This window comes from Adiantum capillus-veneris, chromosome 11 (assembly GCF_014529385.1).
Source record: "Adiantum capillus-veneris isolate H3 chromosome 11, ASM1452938v2, whole genome shotgun sequence".
Classification (NCBI taxonomy): domain Eukaryota; kingdom Viridiplantae; phylum Streptophyta; class Polypodiopsida; order Polypodiales; family Pteridaceae; genus Adiantum; species Adiantum capillus-veneris.
In genome coordinates, this window is record NC_140941.1 from 47,723,803 (window position 1) to 47,750,722 (window position 26,920).

The window sequence follows — 26,920 nt, forward strand, 5'->3', positions numbered from 1 at the left end:
TTATATAAGTTTTCTCACCTCGTTCTAAAGATAACACACACATTGCAATTAGAATTACACTAAAGCTCAGCTCTCATTTTATGTGTGTTGCTTAACAATCAAGGTGAACAACATGATGTGTAGACATTGAGATCACACTCTCTTCAAGTTTAATGCCTAACAATGTTCACAAGGTTGTGTAAAATTGCACTTACCTAGTCTACATCCAATGTTGTTGTCAATATTTAATGGGGTTCGGTTCAAAGAGTAGATAGGCTTCATCAAGCTAAAAGCAATAAATTAAGAGTAGTGTCAAGGAGGAGAAAACAAGTGGTGGGAATAGATAGCAATATGAGTAATGCATTATGCAAAGCTAAAAGCCCTCTCACCACTACCTCACCAAAATTTGAGACGATATAAACATTGGAATGTGTTGGCATAAAATACTTAGCTTGTGAATCTCCTCTAGTCAATAAGCTCACAACCTATAGCTATTGTTAGTGGTATTGAACCCATTACCAATGACCTATCTATTTGCTACGATTGACCAAGCTCAGATCAAGAAGTCTAGCCCACTTGAAAGAGTGTGCAAGTTCAACTCTACACTCTAGATATTATCCACCCAATATCATATCGATAATATCCGGACCCGCTGTCTTTATAGAATAGCCCCATGTACCAACCATTTTATATGTATGCAGTTGAAACTTTCTTCAAGAAATGAATGGCTTGTTTTTCCATCCTGAATTATTATAGGATGCCCACATGCAAGCATGTTGTTTATGAGCCCAACGGCCCAAGCAAAGCAGCTACTAACTTTTCGCAAAAGTGTAGATGAACTTGCCATAGATTCCTATGGTGGACACTTCCCAACTCCAACAAGTTTTGCAGTTATCAATGTGCAACAGTAAAAGAAAAACAAAAAATCTATCGATTTTCTAGCATCTCCATTTTTTCAAATAGTTTCACTTAAGCATCAAATTTGTGATATAGACTCCATCCCTTTGAAGTGTAATCTCTCAAATAACTCATTGAAGTTCTTGAAACCCCAACCTCAATTTTCTACTTCACCTATAGAGGGTCTCCACACTTCATAACTACCGCACATAATTCTTGTTGATCCTGCCCGTTACAAAGGAATGAACACCATGCTAGTGGGAAAAATATGAACTACTTTGCCAATACCAAAACCACGGTGTATAAGCATAAAATCGATCACAATCGTTGTGCCCATGTTATTAACCTATCAACACAAGTTGGTTAAACTAAATAGCTAGCTTTTGACTATTAGAAAAAAACATATCATAAAGACCTTTGTGATGCATCTTACACCGATGGAAAGGCATAACCATATGTATATATATTTACTAACAAAGTCTAATAAGTGTTAAATTTACACGCACACATCCTGTGCTCATTAAAATCTTAAAGAGAACACAAAATCCTTTGCATAGTAAATCATGCTCGAAAACACAGCCACCTCTGCAAAACAAAAAAGAAAGAAGCTTAAATACTGACAACTAAATCTTTAAATAGACTTTAAAGATAATTAAAAACCTTACTACAAATAAAGAGCTTCAAGATATTTCCATAGTGATCCCTAATAAAAGGTTAATCTACCCAAGCCCTAGTTAAGGTATGTATGTATGTACGTGCACCTTTTTTTTTTTTAGTAGTATATGTATGCGCGCGCGCACACACACATGCATATACATACACATATGGATATATGTAATTATATAAACCATGACAAGAGGGACTAGAATGCTTACCGCTACCTTCTGTTGGAATGATTGATGTGGGGCTTTATATGCATCATCAAAATCTCCTTTGACAGGAGAATCGCTTTGAAGAGCAGGGATGCGGGCTGGTCCCCCTATTTTTTCGTTCCGGGCATTACTAAAAATAACAGTAAAGCCATCTCCAGAGTTAGGATCGTTTTCATCCCAAGCACCAAATTTGGGAAGTGCCGACGATCTTTCGGGGAACTACAAAAAGATTAAATTATGACCAACTGTAAGCAACTCCCCAAACGTACACAAGCACTTAAACTAAACAACAAAATGAGAGTAAGAAACCCAATGCAATAAGCCCATGAAATTAACTTCTAAAACCATTCTCTCTCTCTCTCTCTCTCTCTCTCTCTCTCATGTTGGGCTGGTACCCTCGATACTACATTAAAGGAAAAAATTGCCAATTTACAAACACAGCTGAAGCCAGATTACAAGATACACCAAATCCAACCTCCTCCGCATACATAGACCCATCACGCACACAAGCACCGCAACAAACCACAGCCACAAAGAAGAAAAATAGACAAAAAACAAAGTAAAACGAGGAGGGAGGGAGGAATTGGGCTCGAGGAAAGGGGGTCCAGGAGGGTGGGTACAACAGTCGCCAACATGTCCAGTAGCAGCAACGAAGAGAGATAGCAACGCAAAGGCAATAGTAGCATATGGCGAGAGCGCACAAGGAGGAGGGTGGCCGCAATAGCAGTTCATAAGTCTCTCTCTCCAAAACGCCAACGTCCTCAAACATTGGGGGAGTGTTTCAGGACGTAAGCGTACACCTGTAGGACCGGGTGTCCCATACCACCCGGCCTCACCTCCCCGAGGTGACCTTGCGCACTCCTAACCTCGTCAGCTAACCACTAGCACTCTACCAGTGGGGTCAATAGTCCACAAAAAACACTGGCCAGATTCACACTACGTCCACCCAGACACCCATCCAGGGTGTCATAGACTAGTTACCCTGAAACCGGCCCGTAGGGCGGTGGACTTTGGCTTTCACCCGAAACTTTTCCATAGACTTTAGGACACAAAGGAACTTCACGAATAAGCCTGTGACTAGAAATCAACACTTCAAGACAAACCACGGCCTGGTAGCTAGAGCGCTACCAAGCAGACAACGACACCCTGTTGGCCCCAAAGACTGGCGTCGCTTTGGGTATTTCTTTATTCTTATTATACCTGTACACCTGTCCCACTTTTATCAGGCTAAAATTCGTCTACTCCAGCCCGATTTCAGCAACTTAACCATAGTGGAAGTCTCCACGAACAAAATCCCATGCAAACATAGACTTTCCACGCACTTTAGAACTCTTTGCAAAACCTGGCGAGAAATTGCAGTACACGTCAAGGACACTTTCCCTTGCGGTATGGAAGCTTTCCAGTGAGCCTTTCCGAGGCTCCCCTGACAATTCTCCGCAGTTTAGGTGTGAAACCCTAAACCTCAACACAGCAGGCTGTAATTCTCTGTTTTGGACCATTTCAAGCCGAGCGAGCATGCCTACGCGTGTCTCACGTGCTCCCGCACGCAATGGGACAATTCCCCTGTAAATCGAACGAGTTTTCACGCGAGAAAGGTCTCAGTTTTCGCATTCCTTCGCGATGGAACTGTGTGTACTTGAAGGAGATTAGCAATTAGCTAATCCGGTTCCTATACAGAAGGCTCTTGATTTGGCAAACACACATAAAACCCCCAGAACTGTACATGGTCATCTGAGAAGCCCAACTAGTGGGGCATTACCATATGTGCAAAGGGGAGAGAGAGATGCGCGAGAGCAAATTGTCATGCTACATAGAGCAAGGAAGAAGGCAAGCTTTCCATTAAAGATGTGATCACCTGCACCCACTACTCACACACACACTATAGCACACTAATGAGGTCAAATCAGCCCCCTGTCTTGAAGTGGGCACCTCCACTTGTTGATGCTTCTGGCAATTGCATCTAGAGCCGCCAAGTGTCCCTTATGCCTCTTTTGAGTTATTTTCCTAGCAACTTATAAGTGTCACGAGGGGCCTAAATGAATTTGAACTAAGCCTAGACACCGTTTTACTGCTCGGATTATTCCGGTGCCAATTGGCCCGGCCAACTCGTGGTGACCTGCCCTTCCCGACTACGGGTGTGCTCTTACTTAGTGGCGACATTACCTACTCCGAGCCGATTTTACGGTCTTCACAGATCACCGGAGTTTATGCTACTTCTTGTCATAGAAGCAGCTATCGAAAAAGCAGATGCGGTGGGCGAACATCTTGTCACAGCTTCACTTCCAGATTGTCCATGTGCAGGGACAGAAGAACTCGGTGGCGGATGCTTTGTCCCGGAAGCCGTTGGTTCTAGCTATTTCCATGATACATCATAGGAGCTTCGAGGATATGGTCGATTAGTATGCCACAGATACAGATTTTGCAGATATTTTCACTCGGATACGCAATGGGGAGGTAGTAGCAGGATATTCCATTCGGAGTGGCTACTTGATGAAGAAGACGATGTTGTGCGTTACACAGCCGTTGAGGGAAAAGGTTTTAACCGAATGCTACTGTCCACCTTTTCGGGTCACCACGGCATTGCTACCACCTTGAAAGGTGTGGAGAGATACTTCTTTTGGCCGAGACTCAAGAAGGACATGGACGATTTTGTACGCAGTTTCTTGGTATGCCAGAAGGTCAAGTTTACAGGCATAAAGCACAAGGATTGTTACAGCCTTTACCCATACCCACCCGCCCCTGGGAAAGTATTGCAATGGATTTCATTTTTTATCTCCTAAGAATACAAAGTGGACACGATGGTATCTGGACTGTTATTGACAGATTTAGTAAGCAAGCTCATTTCATTCCAGTGAAGAAGACCGTCAAGCCGGATCACTTAGCAAGACTGTTTGTGGCCCAGATCTTCACATTACAAGGCAAGCCTGAGACAATTGTCTCCGACAGAGACCCCAGATTCACGAGTTTGTTTTGGAAGACTATTTGGGAGAACATTGGCACGTGGTTGCAGTTTTCGTCATCTTTCCACCTGCATACAGATGGACAATCGAAAATTGCAAATTCGGTCCTACTTGATTTATTGAAGTCTTACTTCTCGGATCAGAAGACTCAATGGGAAAACTATTTGCCCTTGGTGGAATTTGCCTACAGTAACACGATTCACTCTTCGATAGGGAAAGCGCCATTTGAGATTATTGAAGGTGCTACAAAGGTTCCACCCTTCCTAAGCACGAAAGATAAGATTTTTGAAGCCGACGAGTACACACGACACTTCGACACAGCTTTTGCCAAGGTCCGGGAGGCTTTGCAGAAATCTCAAGAAAGACACAAAAAGACAGTAGAACGACATCGTCGCCATTTGAAATTAAAGAAGAATGATTGGGTGCTCTTACGTTTTGAGAAGGCACGCCTGAGAAAGAAAAAGTGAAAGGAGCGGCTTTTTCCAAAGGTTAGCATCAGATACTATGGACCTTTCCAGATTTCCGAAAAGATAAATGATGTCTCCTTTCGACTGAAGTTGCCCAATACTTAGAGGATTCACAATGCTTTTCATGTGAGTCTTCTGAAGCCTTTTAAAGGCGATGTGCCCGATGATGGGGAGCCTGATGAGCAACCCAAAGTGGAGGAAAACGAGGAGATACTCGTTCCAGAACAGATTTTGGCACATAAAGAAAGAAAGGTAAAAGGTAAAATGATAAGCGGCTCTTGGTTAAATTCAAGAACTATCCCGCATTGGATGCAAAGTGGATGGAGCGGGAGGACCTGACAGATACTCCTCAAATTGTGAACCTTTACCTTGAAGCATTTGGTTTAACATAGTCTATTCCAAATTGAACCCTGAACTCAGCGGGGCGGAATTTGGTGCACTGTGTATGCACAAGAGGGGAGTCGCTCCACTCCTTTGTCAACAAATTGCCCCGATTTTTGATACTAAGGTCACTGATGTCTCTTTTGAGTTTTAAGGATACTGTGAGCTGACAGTATTCTGTTGTATGACTTTATGAACTGGAATTCCCGATAATATGATACTGATTTTTTCTTGACTTGTCTAAGTGCAGAACTTGATAGGCGAAATGACTGTAGCATTTCCGTCTGAAAGATCTCGATAGACGTGATTGCAATAAGGATTAGTTAATCGGCCAACTATGAGGTCCCGAGTGAATCTAGATGCGATTGCTAAATACGTTGCCAATTAATCATGGTCTGAGATCCGAATGAATTTTGAATGTGATTTGTCATGTGATGTCCTGTGATGTGACTGTCGATTGGTACATGTGCTAGATGTGTGTTCCTAGTGCGTCGATACTAACAGTCAGTGTCTGCTAAGACAGATTATGGCCTCTGTCTGTTTTGCAGGCGTAATCGAGGGCGATTACAATGCTTTCAAGGGGGGGTATGCACAAACTAGTGACGCGGTATGGCCTGGACATGTGACAGCAGATACACACATCCCCCTCCCAGAAAACAGGCCCGAAAAATGCGCTGACCTACTGACGTGGCAGCAGAGTACGGATTTCCGTGATTTGCGACGGGATTCGCGGAAAAGCAGACTGAAGGCTGAGCGTACGGATCTCTGTGAATTGCAGAACTGTGCGGAGGTTGCTTTTTTGCAAGAAATCCTACGCAAGGCCAAATTTTTAGAAGCTTTTGGGCTTTGCTTTATTTTGAAACCTATTTTTAAAAATATGGCACCTTTTGGGGCTCTGTTTTTGGCATCCCTTGTAATGAGTAAATAAGTGGGTAGGGCTCCCACTCTACAGAGCATCTAGACGCAGAGTCTGAGAGTGAGAGTCCTCCCACTCTCTTGTACTTTGAACACAGATTAATACAAAAAGAAATACCGAAAGGGGGGCCAGTCTTTGGGGCCAATATATCTAGGCAGGAACTCCGCCGGGCCGTGTCGAATCAATTGTGAACTGTGAACTGTTTTGAAGTGAATCTCTGCTGCGTCGCGGTAGAATCTTGACTTGGAGTGTCCAAGTTTGTTACAGATTGCGGTTCCCAGCCTCTTTGGATTGAGACCCAAAGACTCTGAGGTCAGTGTTACCGGGGAACGCCCCCTAGCCCCCGTTCCGGCGTTCCGAGGGGGCAGTTCCCTTCCCGAACGTTCCGAAACGTCCCGAAACGTTTGACGTTTCGGGTGGCAAGTGCAAACCGGAACGGTCGTTCCGGAACGTTCCGAACGCCCCCAAAACGTTCCGGAATGCCTCTGGAATGGCCAACGGCTACAAACAAATTTGGCAAAAATTGAAAAAATTGAAGTAAATGTTTAGGCTTCTTTTTGAAGTGTGCAAGGCCTCAAGGACTCATAAAATGCACCCCCCTCCCCCTTTCTCTCCACAAGCTAATCCTCAAGGCTCAAGCTCTCTCCCTCTCACACTCTCAAGATCTCTCCCTCTCAAGACTCACTCTCTCAAGCTCTCTTCCTCTCCCTCCCACTCTCTCAAATCTCTCCCTCTCCCTCTCACTCTCTTGAGTCTCTCTCTCTCTCTCTCTCTCTCTCTCTCTCTCTCTCTCTCTCTCTCTCTCACATCATCTAGTCATAGCAAGATTGAATGGTCTTCAAAACGAGTTTTTTGTGAATATTAGAGTCAAAGCACTCTAATACTCCTTGTATTTAAACACAAGAAGCTAAAAAATGCACTATTTGGGTGTTTTTTATACCTCCCGTTCTGCACCGTTCCCGTTCCGAACCCCTAGCCGTTCCCCCGTTCCGCGGGGATCCCGTCGCCGTTCCCGTTCCGCGTTCCGGGTAACTATGTCTGAGGTATCCAACGAAATGAAATTGTAAGTCGAGCCTGGATCAAAGAGAACCGGGACTCTCTTCCCATTTAAGTTGCCCCATCCCTTTAAAAGTTGTCGTTTACCCTTCTCCTTCCTTGTGTTAGCTTGTACATCAGGATTGCGTTTGGAGCAAGAGGGGGAGAATCTTTTTTGAGATGTGGGCAATCCAATTTCCTTTGGCCTTTTTCATCACAAAAGAAACATTTTCCCTCTTTCATGTAAGTCTGTCGTTGAAAGGGAGTAAGATATCTACTTTTCTTAGTTCCTATGTGAAACCGGCCCGTAGGGCGGTAGACTTTAGCTTTCACCCGATCTTTACACTTTTAACTTTATGACACGAAGGAACTTCACGTATAAGCCTGTGACTGGAAATAACACTTCAAACAAACCACGGCTTGATAGCTAAAGCGCTCCCAAGCAGACAACGACACCCTGTTGGCCCCAAAGAATGGACCCTTTCGGTATTTCTTTATACTTATTACACTTGAGAAAAACCTGTAAACTTCTACAAGCTGTCACACTTTTATCAAGTTGAAATTCCCCTATTCTAACCCGATTTCGGCACCATAACCACAATAGAAGTCTCCACGGACAAATCCCAAGTAAATGGTGACTTTCCACGCACTTTGGAGCACTTAAAAAAAACCTGGCGAGAAATTATAGAACGTTAAATTCTCTGTTTTTGGCCTCCAAAAAGCACCAAAACACCTATTCGGTGACTCCCTAGCTTTCTCGAAGCTCTTGGGACCTGTAGGAATCAAAACTGCGCTCTGATTTGCATGCTGATCATTCTTGTAGGTAGCCCTCAAGCTCCCGCACCTATAGGGTCACTTGCCCCTTGAATTAGACGAGTTTCCTCATTAGAAATCTCTCCAAATTGTTCTATACAAGCACCCAAGCCTTCCTCGAGGCTCCCCTGGCATTACCTTGCAATTTAGGTACGAAACCCTAAACCTACAGAAAAACACGGTAGGTTGTAATTTTTTGTTTTGCATCATTTTGAGCGGAGCAAACACGTCTACGCATGTGTCAGAAGCTGGAGCACACAATGGGACAATTCCCCTATAAATTGGACGAGTTTTCACGCAAGAAAACTCTCCGTTTTTGCATTCCTTCGCGATGGAACTGTGCATACTTGAAGAGGACTAGCAATTAGCTAATCCGGTTCCTCTACAGAAGGCTCTTGCCTTGGCAAACGCACATAAAACCCCCAGGATTGTACATGGTCATCTGAGAAGCCCAACTAGTGGGACATTATCATATGTGCAAAGGGGGGAGAGAGATGCACGAGAGAAAATTGTCGTACTACATAGAGCAAGGGAGAAGGCAAGCTTTCGATTAAAGATGTGATCACCTGCACCCACTACTCACACACACACACACACACACACACACACACACACTGTGTAGCACACTTATGAAGTCCAAAAATCAATCCCCCACTCAAAAATGGGCGCCTTTGTCTTCTCCACATAGAAATAATTCTATAAATATATACCTTCATAAGTTCAAAGGTCATCTAGCTACTCAAAGTTAATCTCAAATGCTGCCAAAAATTGGGTGTGTTGTATTTTTTCGTTATCGTGAATTCATTCTAAACTTCCATTCAGGTTTACAAGCAAAGGAGCACAACTACAAAATGATTTTATGTCACCAACGTGTGACTACTATCTATCCTTTTTGTTGATTTCTTTCCTATCATTTATTTATTTCCACTTTTTGGAAAACGCCCTTCGGGAAATCTAACTGCCCCGCATTGCATGGCTAGTGTGGAACTGTTCAAAGGGAGTCCATGCCTGAGGGCAAGAGAGCACTAAGGTTGGACAAGGACTATGGTTAGCCAAAGTGGGGTCATTGGCTAGCCAAAGTGGAATCCTTTGCTATAGAGGCTACATTTCAGTTCTGGGTGTGGCTGCAGTGTACAAAGGGGGTCAGATGACCTAGAAAGATACAATGGCAGCATCTCCTAAAATTTAGGGAACTGCTATTTTGGGACCTGAAAATGTGTTTGCGTCATTACCTCCGGAATGACAAGGGGAACATTTTCTTACTCTGCCGCGAAGTCAACTGAGCAACCGGTCAGGATATTTTTAGGCGGCAATCCCGAAACGGGAAAATGCTTGTAAATGCGCCAAGTGGCACATTCTGGTGCACTTTCCTCATGCAAGAGAAGGTGGCGCTGAATTTTAAGCTGGGAGAGACTCATTTGCAGATTTTTGTCACAAGTTAAGAGCTATGGAGTGCTTCCTTTCCCTCCTATGTACAGTGCGGTGCCAGGAGTGATGCCCTGCACGCTACGCACTGCTCTCTCTCTCCCCTATGGCAGTATGTTATGCCCCTCTAGTGGGCTTTTCAATTGACCAATGTACAGTTGTGTCGGTTCATGCGCGATTGCCGAGGCAAGAGCCTCTTGCACAGGTACTGGATTAGCTAGCGGCTAATCCCCCGCAGGTACAGGTGAATTCGGAGAGGTTTCACGCCAGAAATCTCGTCCGATTCAAAGGGCAAGTAGCCCTACAGGTGCGGGAGCTTGAGGATTTGCTACGGATGCGACCGGCACGCGAAACGGAGCCTAAAATAGTAAACTACAGCCTGTTGTGTATTTTTGCAGGTTTAGGGTTTTGGCCCTAAACGGTCCCTAATATCCCCAGGAAGTTCGGGGACACGAGGGGACCGTTGTACAGGTGATCTGGCGTATTTTCGGGACTGAAAACAGAGAATTTAGCGTGTTGCAGATTCTCGCCAAGTTTTGCAAAGTGCCCATATGCGTCGGGAAAGTCGGTCAATGCGTGGGAATACTGACTGTGAAGTGTCCTAGTACAGTTATGCTGCCGAAATCGGGCCGGAACAGTTGAAATTCAGCCAAGCTTGTGCGGGGCAGCTTGTAGGGAACCACAACGTTTATTCCCTCTTTTAATCAATAAAGAAATACCGAAAGGGGCGCCTAAGTTAGGGGCCAATCTGGTGTTGGTCTACTCATACAGGTGCAATCTAGCAACTTGTATCCCTCTCCCCTTTGTTGTGTCTTGAAAGTATAGGTAAAGTGGGCGACAAATTAAATGGGTGAAAGCAAATAAGGTTTAAGTCTGAAGTCTACCGCCCTTTTTGAAAGTACAGGCCGGTTTCATTTTACCTGTCAATACCTATGGGCAAATTTCCCAAAAAGCCTGCAAGAACTTATCATTCCAACTAGTGACACTAAAACAAGTGTTTGATTAGTTGATGCAAATGATCAGCATGATCAAGAAGCTAGATCTCCACATACAAACACCAAGTTTTTGTGTTTGAGGGATCGGACTGTGCAGAATACTACACAGTCCAATTGTTATAATTGTGAAAAGCAGTATCTTTCTACGTGCATTGGTCTAGCCAAAGAAAGTGCAGTCAAAAATTTCAACCATCAAAATTGAGCCTGGTAAAACTCAGCATTCACATCGACCCCTTTTTCTCATGGCCCTCAAATCTGGTCTCAAGAACAACACATGGGTGCGAGCACGCACACACAATCACACAAAAAGAGAGAGCAACATTTGACATGCAAGTTTTCAAAAAGAAAAATCCACTCACCATGTCTTCTCCTCGTGAGGCCGGATGAAGGCGGGTTTTTGCAGGGTGATTGGGAGGCGCGCCATCGTCACGTGGCCATTTTTTATCAGGACCAAGGTATGATGGAACAGTGGGTTTGTTGCCAAGGCGACCTCTGAAAGGAGAAGATGGGTGGCTAGGGGATTGCTCACTATAATGACCCTCTCTGAGGCCCATTCCCTCACTATCCCGCGTTCCACCGTAAGACCCCTTCTTCCCATGCTCCACCGCAGTGGGCCTCCCGGGGGGGCCACTTATGTTTGCTCCAACATGTGCTGTGTCCATCCTTTGCTCTGATTCATCTTCATAGTATTGTGGTGGTGTCCTTTGGGAGGATTTTATGCCATATGCTGCAAAATACTCAGGGGGATATTCAGAGGGATCATTCGGGTTGATCACCTTGTTGCCTGCACCTGCGCCTACTTTGTGATCTGCCCTTGCCTTCTCAAATACCAATGTGAATGGCGTTTGCTCATTTGCATCCCAGTTCCCAAACTTTGGGACATGATTTGGCTTCTGCCATAGGAAAACAGATAATAATTATTCATAATGCATGGAACCACATCATGCTGACATCTCTAAGCATGCCCACAAACATGTACATGGCACACGCAGGTATGGACGGCATTTTATCATTGAAATTCTAGGTCACAAGCTATGAGACATGCATTGGCTTCTGCATATCATAACAAAAACAACGACAATGATGGATATACTCACAGTGCATAGTAAAGCGTAAACTCACACTCACAATAATGCATAACATAACACTGACATGTGCATGCATGCTCAAAAGTGCACACATGTGCACAATCACATACAGAGCATGATTGGTTGCCATTGCACTCGATAGCAAGCACTAGACAAAAAAAAATTATGAAATTGAGATGCTAGAGCCATACCGACATCACAGTGACAAGTAGGAAAACCTCTCTGCGTTAATGAACCTGCTAAAAACAGACAAAGAAATCAGAGGTTACAGACAAAAAAGCCCAAGACAAATCAAGAAACACTTGAGCCACTATAATTTGTTCAAACAAGACACAAAAATGAAATTCCTGAAGCTTTAATATTTAAGGAAAAGGCAAAACCAAGTACTGCTCAAACACAAAAATGGAATTCCTGATCCAAGAGAGAAAAAATGTAAGGAAAAGGCAAAGTTCAAACCCACAACTGAGAAAAGAGTTATGTGTGTGAGGCTTAAATGGGAACTTTCTCAATATCATCATGAATGAGAACTAATGTCAATTACCACGGCAATTAAGAAAGACTGCCCCTTGATTCCAAATTGGAAACCCTTACTTTCCTACATGTGTCCATTTCACAATCAATTTGATGAGAGATCGTACAAACCCTCAGATATCTAAAGCAAAAAAGAACATTGATTGTTTTGTGACCAATTAACAAAGCGTTTCGGATGTAAAATTTCCAAATAATATAGATTTCACATAGAGATGAGTTGTCACAAATCAGATATATGCATCTATCTATTTAACATGGAAATGTTCGACAGAGTTTTTCAGACATGGAAAGCTTGATCTTACATCAAATATAGATTGAAAAAAACACATTCAAGTGTGAAGTCTCAGTTGATACAACTTTCGATTCAATAACTGCCAAGGAAGAATCCTTAAAATTGGTCAAGAGAGGTATAGGGTCATGACAGAGAAGAAGAAAAAGGGATTGAATGGGTGCAAAAGCTACATTTGAATCAAACGATAAGTGCAATGGCATTCAATAGCTGAAGAGAACATGAGCTTGCGGTCAATACCAAAGATTCCGCAGGTGAACGAATCCGCAGCAGTTGTAGAGGTCACCGGAGCTCAAAATGGAAGGATGCGTTACGGAAAGCTTTATTCTGAGGCAGCGATTGCGAAAGGAGAAACTCTTTCCACCGAAGACGAGGCCCTAAATTGATGTTTTGATAAAGTCTTCCAGGCAGAGAGCTCCGTCTGGCGGAAGGAGGGGGCGGCACAGAGAGAGAGAGAGAGAGAGAGAGAGAGCGAGAAGGTCGTCCCGCGAGGCTTCGTCAAACACTTCCCGTAGGTAGTAGGCTAGCCTACCCAACGTTTGAATTCTAATTTTTAGTATGCAACGGCAGTCAACTCAACACATTAATCCAGATATACATAATACATAATAGGGAAAATTACCATCTAATTTGTGGAAATTCCCAAAATACCCTTCAAATTTCAAAAATCCCCAATATACCCCTCATATTTTGTCAAAAATTCCCAAAATGCCCTTCAAATTTTTCAAAATTCTCAAAATACCCTGGATGTGAGAGTAAATTTATCCAAAAATTTAAAAAATTGTAGCTTTTCATAAGAAGACTGATTGTCTATGAATAAGATACTAAAACTAGAATTTGAGCTGGATATGTAGGCTTTGGAGATGAATTGCTTCATTATTTTTAAACATAATTGCCTTTTTTTGGGAGGTAATTTGTGACAAATTACATGCTAAGCACTAAAAAACGGATATACATTGTCAAAAAAGAATAAAGATTAGGAAATCGTGAACAATCCAGCTAAAATAGATACAAGGGTACTATCGGAATTTTTGAAATTTGAGGGGTATTCTGGGAATTTCCACAAATTAGAGGGGTATTTTGGTAATTTTCCCTACATAATAACATATTGGCCCTCCAAGTGCACCCTATGTTTGCGCACCTCTAAAATATTTATTTTTCCTAGAAGATTCCCTCCCTTGATTCCTCCCTCCCCCCGCACTTGTTGTGCCTCTCGCTTTCCCCCCACCCTCACAACATTTTCTCTGACTTAACATCAATGCAGAGATAGAGAGAGCTGGTGGTCGAGGCGTGCACAATTGACACTCAACTCGTCAACTGTGCCCACAAAGATGGAGGGAGCTCATCCCCTCCTCCCGCTCGTCTGCCATCCCCTCCTCTACTTCCCTCGCCAACGTCTGTGCACACCCACAATCCTCGTCAACTTTTGGCTTCTTGGGCGTTGAGAGAGGTAGAGACAATCATGGGTTGCACACCTGTTGCCATAAAATCTAATATATAACTTTACCAAATGATTTTCTCATGTTAAACTGATCATTTAATATGGGAAGATAAAAGGGGAATAAGAGCTATGTAAAATAGATATGTGTTGTTAGACCTACCTCAGCATGGGGCCAAAAGGAGAGATGGTTACATCTCAAAAGGGGCTCAAAAGGAGATGGTCTATTGAAGAACAATATGCAGTTAATAGAGCTTAAAAGACCCTAGGGTTAGCTTCATTAAAGACCTCCAAAGGTTAGTGCTAAAAGTGTTGGGTTTGGAAGCAATGGGCTCAAGGTGGCTTGAAGATGAAGGCATCCATATCTTAGACAGTTAGAGAAATAAGTACACACACTTTAGTAAAGGTGGACTCAATACACAAAAAAAGGCTAAAAATACTTTTAGCATAGTGTATGACATCATAGTGTTGGGCTTCATTTATGCACAAAGTCGGAGTGGCTATCTGGCTGATAACTCTCCATGTGGCCCTTCTTAGAAGCTAACAACTTATAGGACAAATGCCAATAGCAAATAGTATGCACATGTAGAGGTGTTTCCCACATTAGGAACAAGAAGGACATGCCTATCTCAACAAACTTCCCCTTAGGCATGGACTATATTGAATGAAGCTGAATTGAGACCTAAAGCCACACAGGCTAACGGTCACACATACCGAGGTATTCACACAGACTGAGTGGTCTCATCATATGTCACACAGACCAAGAAATCCTCCACTTAAACAAAGAAGGTGAAAGACCATCCATATTTACAGTACATCAGTATACTCGCAAAAGTAGTTGGGGGCGGCACACACATGGAGACAATTCTCTTCCTATTGAGCTGCATCTCCATCCTTTTCTTCTACAAGATTGACTCTATTTTTGTTGCTTCCTTGGCACTTTGATGGTGAATGACCTTTGATGCAGCAATTGCTACAATATTTGTTCTTGTAGCAGTCCTTGGAGAAGTGTCCAGGCTTGCCACATTCGGAACACTTCTTGTTATTTTATCTAGGTGATGATGATGACACCCTAGATGATGATGATGATGATGTAAAATAAGCTCCTCCCACTGATTCAGATTTCTTCTTATTTTTCTTTTCTTCTTCATGGATTGCCCCTGTAACATATTGCAGAGAAGGTATGGGTTCCTTTTCCTCTAAGACTGTTACTATGTTGTCAAAACTTTCAGGTAGAGCACTCAACAACACAGCGACTTGATCTTCTTCCGAGACTTGGCATTGAATGTAAGTGAGTTGTGTGATTATGCTCATTAGCCTGTTAACGAGGCTTGAAACATCCTCCCCTTGAAGCATAGTAAGTTTGTAAAGATTTTTGTTTAAGCTAATCTTACTTTGCTTTTGTTTAGTACCAAATTATGATCCCATTGCAGTGGTGCAGCTATCTGTAAAGTGCACATAATTATCGTGGAGTGATGTGATAATTATGCCTAGTGCTTGTTCATCTTTAGCTTGTGTTTGTGCGATTTGAGTCCTAGTGAGAGTGCCTTCAACAGAAGTGGATGGTTCGCTTATTCTCGGTTTTACAACAGACCATAGTTTCTTTTTCATAAGGTATCCTCGCAGCTTGGTCTGCCAAGTGTGGAAACCGTCTCCAATGAATTTTTCAATCCCCTTCTCTCCCATGATGCAAAGTGGTTCCAAACGCAGAGGGTCTCGGTCTTACCAATAGAGATACTACCTCTATGGCAGTGTCTTGCCCTTTACAGGAGGTAATATGAATGCGGGATTATGCCTAATTTGTGAAGTCACTCTTTGCAAATAGGATTTGCAAAGTTCCTCTTCACAAAAAAAGAAGGTTTAGCCTTGAAGTCGAAGCTTTTAGCCACACGTACTTTGAGAATTAGACTTGAAATTTTTGAATGTCCGATGCAAGGTTTTGCAATTATATGCGGGTCTGAGGGGTACTTGCTATGTGTTGCGGAGTTTGTCGAGCTGCCACACGAGATGAGGATTTCCATTTTTGAAGGACCTTTTGACTTTTGACCATTTGTGGGACACACCGCATAAGGGGGTTAAGGGAGCCAAGGGATGGGCGGTTGCCGACAACTGTGTGTCAGGACAAGGGTCCTACGAGGCAAGGCCCAACCTAGGGGGTCAGGGACCTAGGCCAAGGGCCGGGACTGGACCAGTGCGGACTGGGGATCCGCTTAGGGCAAGTGCTAGGAGCTAGCCTATAAGCGGCGATAGGGAGGAGGATCCTATGTTCAGTTACCCTAGGTCTTATATTGGTATCAAAGCTGGAGGAGGGGAGAGCTATGGAGGAGGAGGAAGACTTGCACGGATGATCTCTCTCTCTCTCTCTCTCTCTCTCTCTCTCTCTCTCTCTGAGTTCCACAGACATAGGTCGTGGGAGCGGTCCCTTGGAGGACGGAGGAATCGGGGTCGAGGACGACCGTGTGCAGCGTCGCTTAGAGCGGGAGAGGAGGCGGCCTCGAACTGCATGAAACTGGGCCGAGTGTGGCTTGCTGGGTTCGCCTTGGGCTAAGGACGACAGTCCGTCACAGCGGAGTGGCCTGAAGCTCACGGCATCGCTCATCAATGCTATGAGTTCCCTGCGTAGTCGTCTGTAGTGCCGCCATCGTTTTTTTTTTGGCATGAGTTCATATTATTGAACATGAGAGTGCCCTAAGTTGGGCACCCTCCCCTATTAAGCAGCAACTCCCGCGCGATGCATGGCATACGAGAAGCCTTCCCTCGTGATGCATGGGATACGAGAAGCCTTCCCGCTTGATGCATGGGATACGAGAAGCACATACAAGCAGATACGCAGGAAGCGAAGCACTAGTGGACGCCGATTGTTTTTGAAAGGAGACAAGCAGATACGGAGGAAGGGAAGCACTAGCGGATGCCGTTTTTTTTTGCAAGGAGTCTGGCAAATTTCTAGATTCAAGCAGTACCAAGTCTGGTACCAATTGGGTGACGCCAGACGATATGGTCGCGGTTTGCATACATGCAACGTCATTTGCAAGATCACCGGCAAGGCACTTGGAGCCGGCAAGTGAATTTGAAGGACGTGGTTGACCTCGGCTACGGACAAGCAATGATTACCAAGTTTGAGATTTCATGTTATTGCTGTTTTCAGGTGTGCAATTGTATTGCAGAAACAGGTAATTATGCTAATCTTGGCTATGTTTCTCTGCGAGACTACCTATGGGTCAAGTATGCCCATGGTCATTATGTCCATTTTCTTGCGCATCGGGCAAGGCCCTTGATAGCAAGAGTAGGTCATCTATTGCATCAACCAACAATGTTTAGAAAATCATTTTTTGTTTTTATTAATGCTTCCAAATCATTCGATTTTTGGAATGGCAAGATTGGTCGGCAGGTGTGCTTAATGAGGTACGCAGTTGATTTTTGTTTATTGCCATCTGCATAGCTAGTTAAACAATTCTGGCCGTATCTCTACATAAGGTAATGTATGAGACTGTCATGAGACACTTAGCATACATCTTTTGATCGTCAACCATGAATTGATGTAGTAACAGCAGGGCTGTCACTTGCTTATGAAGCATTTGACCTAGATGGAGCATGTCTCCAAGCACAGGCACGGCTTCTGACAGTTCACATAAGCACTCAAATTTTGTTGGATACAAGGGCCGATTTTTTTGTATCTCAAGGAGACATATATGGCCTCTTATTGGACGTGTTGAAGGAAGCAAGGCTTCAATTTACGATTCTTGTATTGTGATTTTTCCCTTTTGGGGTATGCTATGAGCACACGCCTTTGGGGAATTTCTCCATATGCCTGCAGGATATTTCGGGCCAACTTTCTCTCGCGCAATAGAGATGGTTATGATCTACATTTGAGCAAGTTTTTCTTCCATCTCCAGACAACTCGTTACAGCAGGATGACAAGGTTATTTTGTTACATGACAGAAGGGAGTATATGATACAAGGGACGTATATGTACATACGACAGCCTCTACTCGTCCAAAAAATATGGCTATGCGCCATTTTTATGCGAATTTCCTTCCACGGAATCTCAGGCCGACGGGTTACAACAAAGACTAGGTTAGCCAATTTTACGTTCTTCAATTTTTCCATGTTTACATCTTTGATGGGAAACTATTGCTTTTGTGCAAAGCAAAGTGTTTTCACAATTTTACATGAAGCAAGGCTTCTCCCTTGTGCCAAGGTACTGCCCAATGACTTGGAATCACGAGCAGTGGCACACAAGATTGACAAACTGGCAAAATAGGGAATACCACCTCACAAAGTCCCAATCAGTTTAAACAATGCAAGGCACTAATGGTTTGGCTCTCACGTTTGAGGCCATCACTCTGGCCAAGGGCTTCACAATCTGTATGCACGGCACGCTAATCAGGTGGCATAAATTCCACCGCTTCAGAGATTACATTGCCGCTCTAACACCAGGCACTCTGTCACAGACATACTACGTTCTGGATAATTTAAATTTATGGTTGCTATAAACGCACACTACCACTAAATGGAACCTAAATCTACGACATATTTCACAGGCAAAGTGCCATTTTAAATCATTTTTCTAAAGTCACGACCCCATATATGGTAAGAGAGTCAAGTTGTGGCTTGTGTTTTCTATCCCCTCTCTCGTTGAGAGCATTATACAGGCCGATTATTGCATGCTTATAGGATAAGCTGCCAGTCAGGCATAAGATTTCTAAGAGCACACATTCTGGGCACACACACACTAGAAATTTACGGACAGTTCCTTAGCCCAGCATCAGCTTTTGATACATATTCTTCTCGTGAGTCAGCTTGAGCCCATGTGCTCTAACTCACAGCTAGCACATGGCTAAGATTCTGCTCAAAGTAGTCTTAATTAGTTCTTCGATTGAACACTATTTTGCATAATGGCTATGAGACACACCAGCTAAGAGCCATTGTTAGGACAAGGGTAAGACCTAACTATTGGCATTCTTCGGATAATTCTTTTCAAGATCAACCAGATCTACCCAGGGAAGTACACATCGACATTCCTGGACAAGCAAGAGTCTGGCCATTACGGATGTCTAGGGTGTCATTTTTTCACTACATGTTTTCAGTGTGACACCCTAGTTGAGTTTTTATACTCTTCAACTCACAGCAACTAAGCTCTACAAGGCCGTATCGACGCAGCAATCATTTGCGACAGCATGGCTGTCCATAAGAGCTCAGCAGTTCACTTTTGTGGATTTCCTGCTCTCTCTATAGCAATACGGCGTGTCTATGGACATACTGTTTTGGGGTAAGACCCGGCGGGTGATTGTTATCTCACCCCATAGGCATTAAGGATCACAGTTTGATCTGCATTGAGGATCACAGTTGATCTCTCCTAGTTATACTTTCAAGGAAAGAATTCCGCAATCTACCACACACAGTAGCGAACGGAGACACTTTTCAAGTTGATTCCAATCATTTTGTACACAGTTGACTATGTTGTTTACCGTTATCTGCTAGTTGAGCAGTTTCTACAAAGAGTCTTGAAAGAGTACGAGCGGAAGTGCGACGCGAGAGAGAGTGCGAGAAGAAGAGCATGACGATATGGTGAACTCGCTCTGTTGTAATGTGTAGAGCATAGTGAGTTCTTATTAGGTTTTTACAAAAGAATATGTGTACATACCTGGCGGCCCGCCCACTTACCTGGGCGACCACATTGGGCTTTATACCCCAACAACCTCCCACTTAAAGTCCAATGTGGTACTTTAAGTGTGAGAGAAGCTACTATACAAGCTAATATACAAGAGATGTAGAGAAGTGATGTACTACCCTACACCTAACTGCTTGGTGCGAAAATGTGCAAAGATCTCTGAGGGAAGTCCTTTTGTACGTAGATCAGCAGGATTTTCTGTGGTGTGAACTTTGACAAGATGAATTTTCTTATCCTCGAGCAGTTCCCTGATGAAATGATACTTCACATCCACATGTTTTGTCTTTGAGCGATAAACTGGATTGCGAGCCAATTGTATAGCACTCTGACTATCACAATATAACACATGCATCTCTTCTTTGATTCCCAAATATGTTACTAGTCGATTAAGCCAAATTGATTCTTTGCATGCCTCTGATGCTGCAACATATTCAGCCTCTGTAGTAGACTGAGTAACACAATCTTGTAATCTAGAACGCCATGATACTGATCCACCAACCAATGTAAAGACATACCCTGACTTAGACCTTCGGTTGTCTAAGTCACCTGCATAATCTGAGTCTATAAAACCCTTTACACTTAGCTCCTGACTCCCATAGCATATACGCATACTCTTTGTAGCTTTCAGGTATCTCAATATTCCTTTCACTGCCTCCCAATGTTTCTTGCCTGGGTTTGACATGTATTGACTTACTACTCCCACTGCAAATGCAATGTCTAGGCGAGTAGCAATCAATGCATACATCAAACTAGCCACTGCAAACGCATATGGAATCTTATCCATTTCAGCCTGCTCTTCCTCAGACACGAGACAATCTTGTTTGCTAAGTTTCACATATGGTGGCAATGGAACACTCAATGCCTTTCCCTTCTCCATATTGAAACATTGCAAAACCTTGTCAATATACTCTGTTTGAGATAACCAAATCAACATCTTTGATCTGTCTCTCTCAATGCGCATACCAAGTATATGACTTGCCTCACCCATGTCTTTCATGTCAAATGATTTTGCCATCTTTGACTTCAAAGCTGAAATTTCTTCCAAGTGCTTGCCAGCAATCAACATGTCATCCACATACAAAATAAGGATTAGCCAACTGCCATCCTGAGCCTTCTTTGTATATAGACACTGATCGAACTCACTACGTTTGTAGCCTTGAGAAAGCATAAACTTGTGGAACTTATGGTACCATGCCCTCGCTGATTGTTTTAAGCCATAAAGACTCTTTAACAACTGGCATACCAAATCTTCCTTGCCTTTCTCAACAAACCCTTCTGGCTGCTGCATGTAAATTTCCACATCTAAATCACCATGCAAGAACGCTGTCTTGACATCCATTTGGTGCAACACCAAATCTAATATGGCAACCAATGCAAGAAAGCATCTCAATGTAGTCATCTTGACCACCGGAGAGAAGACTTCATCAAAGTCAATGCCTTGTTCTTGCTTAAAGCCCTTGGCAACAAGCCTTGCGTTGTACTTTGGCTGACTATCATGAGCGGTGATCTTATACCTGTAAACCCATTTACAAGGTAGAGCCTTTTTGCCCTGTGGTAATTTAACTAGCTTCCATGTCTGATTTTTATGCAGAGCTGTCATCTCTGACTGCATGGCCAATTGCCAATTCCCGAAGTCCTTCATTTGCATTGCTTCCTTGTAACATGAAGGCTCATTGCAATCAGTCAACATGACATAGTTCATAGATGGAACAACCCGATCAAGAGGTCACGTGATACGTCCAGATTTACGCAAAATAGGTGGCTCAGGCTCAGCCACAACCTGTGGTTTCACTCTATCCTGTCCTTGCTCCTCTTGAGCCCTGACATTTTGTCTTGCACGTGCAGGTCCATCTTCTTGGAAGACAACTCTTTTAATCTCCTCAACCCTCTTTGGTTTAGAATTATATTTGGCTTCATTAAAGTCATTGTTGGGGATAACCTTTCTGGATTCGAGATCCCAAAGTCTGTACCCCATCTCACCAGAATTACCATAGCCTAGAAAGATGCACTTTCTACTCTTTGGCTCAAGTTTGTTCCTAAATTCCTTTGGAACGTGAGTATATGCCTCACAGCCAAAGACTCTGAGATGCTTGTATGAAGGCACCTTGCCTAACCATACCATCTCTGCCACCACTGAATCCTTCTACAAAACCTTGCTAGGAGATGTATTTATAAGATGAACAACTGTTGATACAGCTTCATCCCAAAAACCATTTGGTAGTTGTGCATTAGACAACATACTTCTGACCTTCTATTGTATGGTCCTATTCATCCTCTCAGCAACACCATTTTGAGGAGGATTGTAAGGAGCAGTAAGTTCACGTTTTATACCTTTTGAATCACAAAAGTCCTGAAAGACCTTTGAAACATACTCTCCACCATTGTCAATGCATAAGCATTTAAGCTTCTTGCCACTCTGATTCTCCACAAGTGTCACAAACGTTTTGAAAACACTAAACGCTTCATCCTTGTGCTTGAGAAAGTAAACCCATACTTTCCTCGAGTAATCATCTATAAATGTCATAAAGTAAGAAGCTCCCCCTAGAGATAGGTTAGGCATAGGTCCACACAAACCACTATGGACAAGTGCCAACTGTGTATCTCTTCTACTGCTTCTATGCTTACTTGGCTGCCGTGTTTGCTTACCATACAGACAATGTTCACAGAATTCAAAATCATTAAATGAAAATACAAGCAAATAACCAGAATGAGACAAGATTTCCATTCCCCTCTTGGACATATGTCCTAACCGGATATGCCACAAAGAAAAGTTCGGCTGCTCGGTTACATTGATTACATTTTTAGAGACATTTGATACATAAATCATGTAAAGTCCTCCAGACTTTACTCCATGTGCTACTGTCATAGAACCCTTGGATATCTTCCACATGTTCTGTCCAAAAGTGGTGACGTAGCCAGAATCATCAAGTAAACCTGTGTTGATCAAGCTCTTTGTAATTGCGGAAACATGTCTCACATTCTTCAGCGTGAAAGAAGAGCCATTCTGAAACTTCAATTGAACATCTCCAACACCTAAGATCTCACATGTCTGCCCATTGCCTAGCCGAACATGATCTTTAGTGGTCACATAAGAGGTAAACCACTCCTTGTTTGGAGACACATGAAGTGATGCCCTGAGTCTATAATCCAGTCACTCAGTGCATGCCCATCATATGCTGTAAGAAGAGCTGAGTCCATTGTATTCTTCAAGAAGTAGATGTCTCCTGACACTAGACTGTCATCCTCTGCAATAGTGTTTGTCACATTTATTTCTTGAATCTTCACTGAGGACTTGTTCTTCTCACCATGGTCTTCAGCTTTCTCTTTGCCTTTTTCTGCTTTCCATTCTCTGCAGTCTCTTTTCATGTGACCCTTCTTGCCACAATGGTAGCATTCTATGTCACTCTTACCTTTAGCACTGCGGGACTTGCTACGAGAATGATTCCTCTTTCCACCTTTGTACTTTTCTTTGGTCCTTCCCCGGAAAACTAAGGCTCTTCCTTTGCCTTTGTCCATTGTCTTTCTGTTGGTTTCTTCAGTAAGCAGGCTGCCTTCTGCACCTGCTATGGTCAAACCATCTGGAGGTGCAGAATTAATCAAATCTGTGCGAAAAGTGTCCCAACTTTACGGCAATGTGATCAATAGGAACATAGCTCTAACAGGTTCATCAAACTTGACACCTTGAGCTGACAACTGACTGTAGATGGTGTTGAATTCATTCAGATGATTGGACATAGGTGTCCCTTCTTTCATCTTCAAGTCAACAAGCTTCTTAAGCCAGTATACCTGTGAAGCTACACTCTGCTTCTCATAAAGATCACTCAGCTTTGTCCATGCTTCATAAGCCGACATCTCGTCTGCTACATTGAAGTAAACGCTTTCTGCCAAAGTCAGCATAATGGTAGAAAGTGCCAATTCATCCATTTCGCTCCATTCATCTTCGTCCATATCTTCCGGTTTTATCCCCTTGAGCTTTATAGGTTTTATATGCTTCTTTTGTACCAACACGTGCCAAATCTGCTTCTTCCACAATGGGAAATTGGTTCCATCCAGCTTCTTGATATTGTAAAGAGCAGTGTCCTGTGATCCAGCCATAGCTACGCTTCAAAGTAGTTTACTTTCCTGGGAAAAATTCGGCAGAGTTTCCCCTGTAAACTAACCTCTGAACCAATATCAACCTGTCAAATGAAACAAGAAAGCTTCAGATTCTACAGAAATTTCGGCAGAGTCTCCTATGTAAAATGGATCTGGTGTACTAAAAAACAAACCAAAAACAGCTCAAAAAACCATTGTCTCTCTAACACTGTAAGCTGTGGGTAAACCTGTCCTGCACCTGTACTCTCTCACTGTCCTGTCACTATCCTGTAAGCATAGACTGCGACAATGCCTCAACGGAAGTAAAGCAAAGATGCAATCCCAACTGTCTAACTCACAGTCAATACATCCTAGCTGCCTATCTAAGGGTGCTCGAGGGATCGCTCCAAGACCTGTATCACCGAAAGGATCTCAACATTCGAGAATCCCCCAGCTCAATAAAACCTCACTCGACCCTCAACAAAGGTTGCAGTAAATCTGACAATACATAGACTTCCCACAAAGTCGTACATCCACAAATTTCCCACTGTATGCTGTAACCGCTGCAGCGGTTGTTTGCTACATGACTCACAGCTAGCAAACCCTCAACAGACATACATCATCTCTGACAATACATCCCATGTGGAAGTACCTGTAATGTCAGGATGAAATCTGGAACATCAAGCAGCAAACATGAGGTACCTGATGAACTAGTGGATGTCGCCTACAGTCTGTGTGTAAATGCGTTTGTGTCGTATGTGACACACCTCCAAGAACTGTCAGCCATCCTTCGATGTGTAGACAACCACAAATCAGCACTCTGGGAGTGCCGATATCCTCAACACTTGCAGTCGTAGGCCGAAACCCCAAATTTGTAGAGTCGGATTTGCACCCGCCGAGACCACGTAGTCAAAAATGGTTTGCGCAGAACTTTGTCGAAGCCGAATGGTATTCGAGATGACCTAGAATGAAATTATGAGAACACCAAGCCCTTTGGGCTTTCCACAGGATTTGGGGCCGTGTCTTTGTCTGTCAAATCTCACTCCAATCTGAGTAGGTGACTCTAGCTTCCTGCAATGTTGCCCCGAGCCTCGATCTAAGCTCTGATACCAGTTGAAGGAGTACGAGCAGAAGTGCGACGCGAGAGAGAGTGCGAGAAGAAGAGCACGACGATATGGTGAACTCGCTCTATTGTAATGTGTAGAGCATAGTGAGTTCTTATTAGGTTTTTACAAAAGAATATGTGTACATACCTGGCGGCCCGTCCACTTACCTGGGCGACCACATTGGGCTTTATACCCCAACAAGTCTTACCAAGGGGTTTGACTACGTAGATTCTAATCCAAGGGCTTGGATTGCAAAGGAAACACCCAGGGTTCCCAGTGCAATGCTGTTTGTTTTTTCAGGTAGGGGATGTGCTCCTCTCCACTTGAATATAGGTAAGTGTACATTACGTTCAAATCTCCAGGTACGCATCTATTGATTTGGTGTTATTCCATTTTTAGTATTCTTTGCTTGGTTTTTCAAGACGTATAAGTACGCTTGCATGTTACAGAGCCATGCCAAGGACATGTTGGCACAAAGTATTTTGGGCCAAGTGTCCAATCTATCTTTTTGCCTTATGTTGTTACGAACCTACTTGTTAGGTTCAATTTGGCACATGTTGTCACATGGGATACAACATGTTCTCGGAACTCAAGGAGTGGTTTAGCCAGTGTGGAGCAAGGCTAATGAGGGTCCCTCTCACTCCTGTCGTAGAGTGTTTGCAGTTACCTCCACACACAAGTACATCTCGGAACTCAAGGAGTTCGGTTTAGCCAGTGTGGAGCAAGGCTAATGAGGATCCCTCTCACTCCCGTCATAGAGTGTTTGCAGTTACCTCCACACACAAGTACATCTTGTACTTGAAGGATGTTCTTTTTTACACATCCTTACATGAGACATATTTCACATGTGGAGAATATGAGTCTCTGGACTGACACTAGCGCCATCATTTCAATTATGTGTCACGACAAAGTCCCTAGGTGCTAGTCATATCTGTTTTCTGACCATTTTTAGCACGACGTATCAGGAGCGATTTCGTGGCCAAAAATTGTCGGATACTTAGAATGACTTGTTAAGGTACAAGTACTGCTACACAACATTACAGATGGTTGTTTATACATATAGCAAGGCTATAAGTTGTTATAATGAAAAATTTTCATCGTCTATACCTAGAAGTGATCAATGTTTCACCTTCTCTTGTGATTCAGACGTTTCAGCAAGGCTTGCAAAAGATTGCAACTAAAAGTATTTACTTTCTTTTTAGAACTATTTACATTCCTTTTAATGTGTGCTAGGCGCATCACATTTGCCATAAGTATTGGCAAGGATCATTATGGATACATAGGTTCGGGTTAGTTTTTGCTAAATGCATGCACACTAGGTGTTATGGGCCCTAGTGTTTAGCAAAGGCTGATTTGGAACAGCATGCATATTCCTCAGGTTGTTGCTTATGAAGCATTTTGCACTCTATGTGCACTATCTCTATGAGATTACTTTTGGGTCTACTAATCACCAACAGAGGTCATGGCTCGGTTTGGGCCTTTGTGGATTTTTTCAAGTTAACCACGATGGTTATTTTGGACATTGTTGATTCCTCACCAATGTTATACACTACTGTGATTCCCCGTTTACCAGTCATCTGGGACGACTGCCTGTAAACCGTGAGGAAAACACACCTCAGCACTGTCAGTTATCCAAGGGGATAGGCAGATTACAAAGAGTAATCTTGTGCTAAAGGATCTGCATACGTTAGCACAATGCATTTCTGAATAGATGATTTTCTCCCTATTCTAGAATTTTCTTAAGTACGGTTTTCGACTTTGAACACCTATTGTGGTGGGGTTGGAGATTGTGTCAATACTTTCATACGTCAAAAGGACTTACCAGGTGTGCTGACAAAGTATGTTGGCAAGTAACCTTCATTAGGGATGAGCATGTAGTTCTTTGTGTTCCAAACTATTCAGAATTCTAACACGAGGACACTCCCTATCTATGAACTTTTCAAGATACTCAGGCGACTAGGAAATCTAGCTCACAACTGCATG

General features: G+C 43.2%; 1 protein-coding gene across 4 annotated transcripts; it reads right to left on the minus strand.

Annotated features, from left to right (window-relative positions):
- Positions 1-1,316: 1,316 nt before the first annotated feature.
- On the minus strand, positions 1,317-13,167 carry LOC147447203 (RPM1-interacting protein 4-like). 4 transcript variants are annotated; one of them, XM_086524274.1, is made up of 5 exons: positions 12,889-13,167; positions 12,020-12,067; positions 11,100-11,633; positions 1,758-1,967; positions 1,317-1,461 (listed from the first exon to the last, which is right to left on the minus strand). In XM_086524274.1, the coding sequence occupies exons 2-5, from the start codon at positions 12,023-12,025 to the stop codon at positions 1,438-1,440; spliced, it is 774 nt and encodes a 257-aa protein (XP_086380400.1). In that variant the 5' UTR covers positions 12,026-12,067; positions 12,889-13,167; the 3' UTR covers positions 1,317-1,437. The 4 variants fall into 4 exon arrangements, with proteins under 4 accessions (XP_086380400.1, XP_086380398.1, XP_086380397.1 ...); XM_086524272.1 differs by having other exon boundaries at positions 1,752-1,967; positions 12,020-12,064; positions 12,889-13,166; XM_086524271.1 differs by having other exon boundaries at positions 1,752-1,967; positions 12,889-13,166.
- Between the last annotated feature and the right edge of the window lie 13,753 nt (positions 13,168-26,920).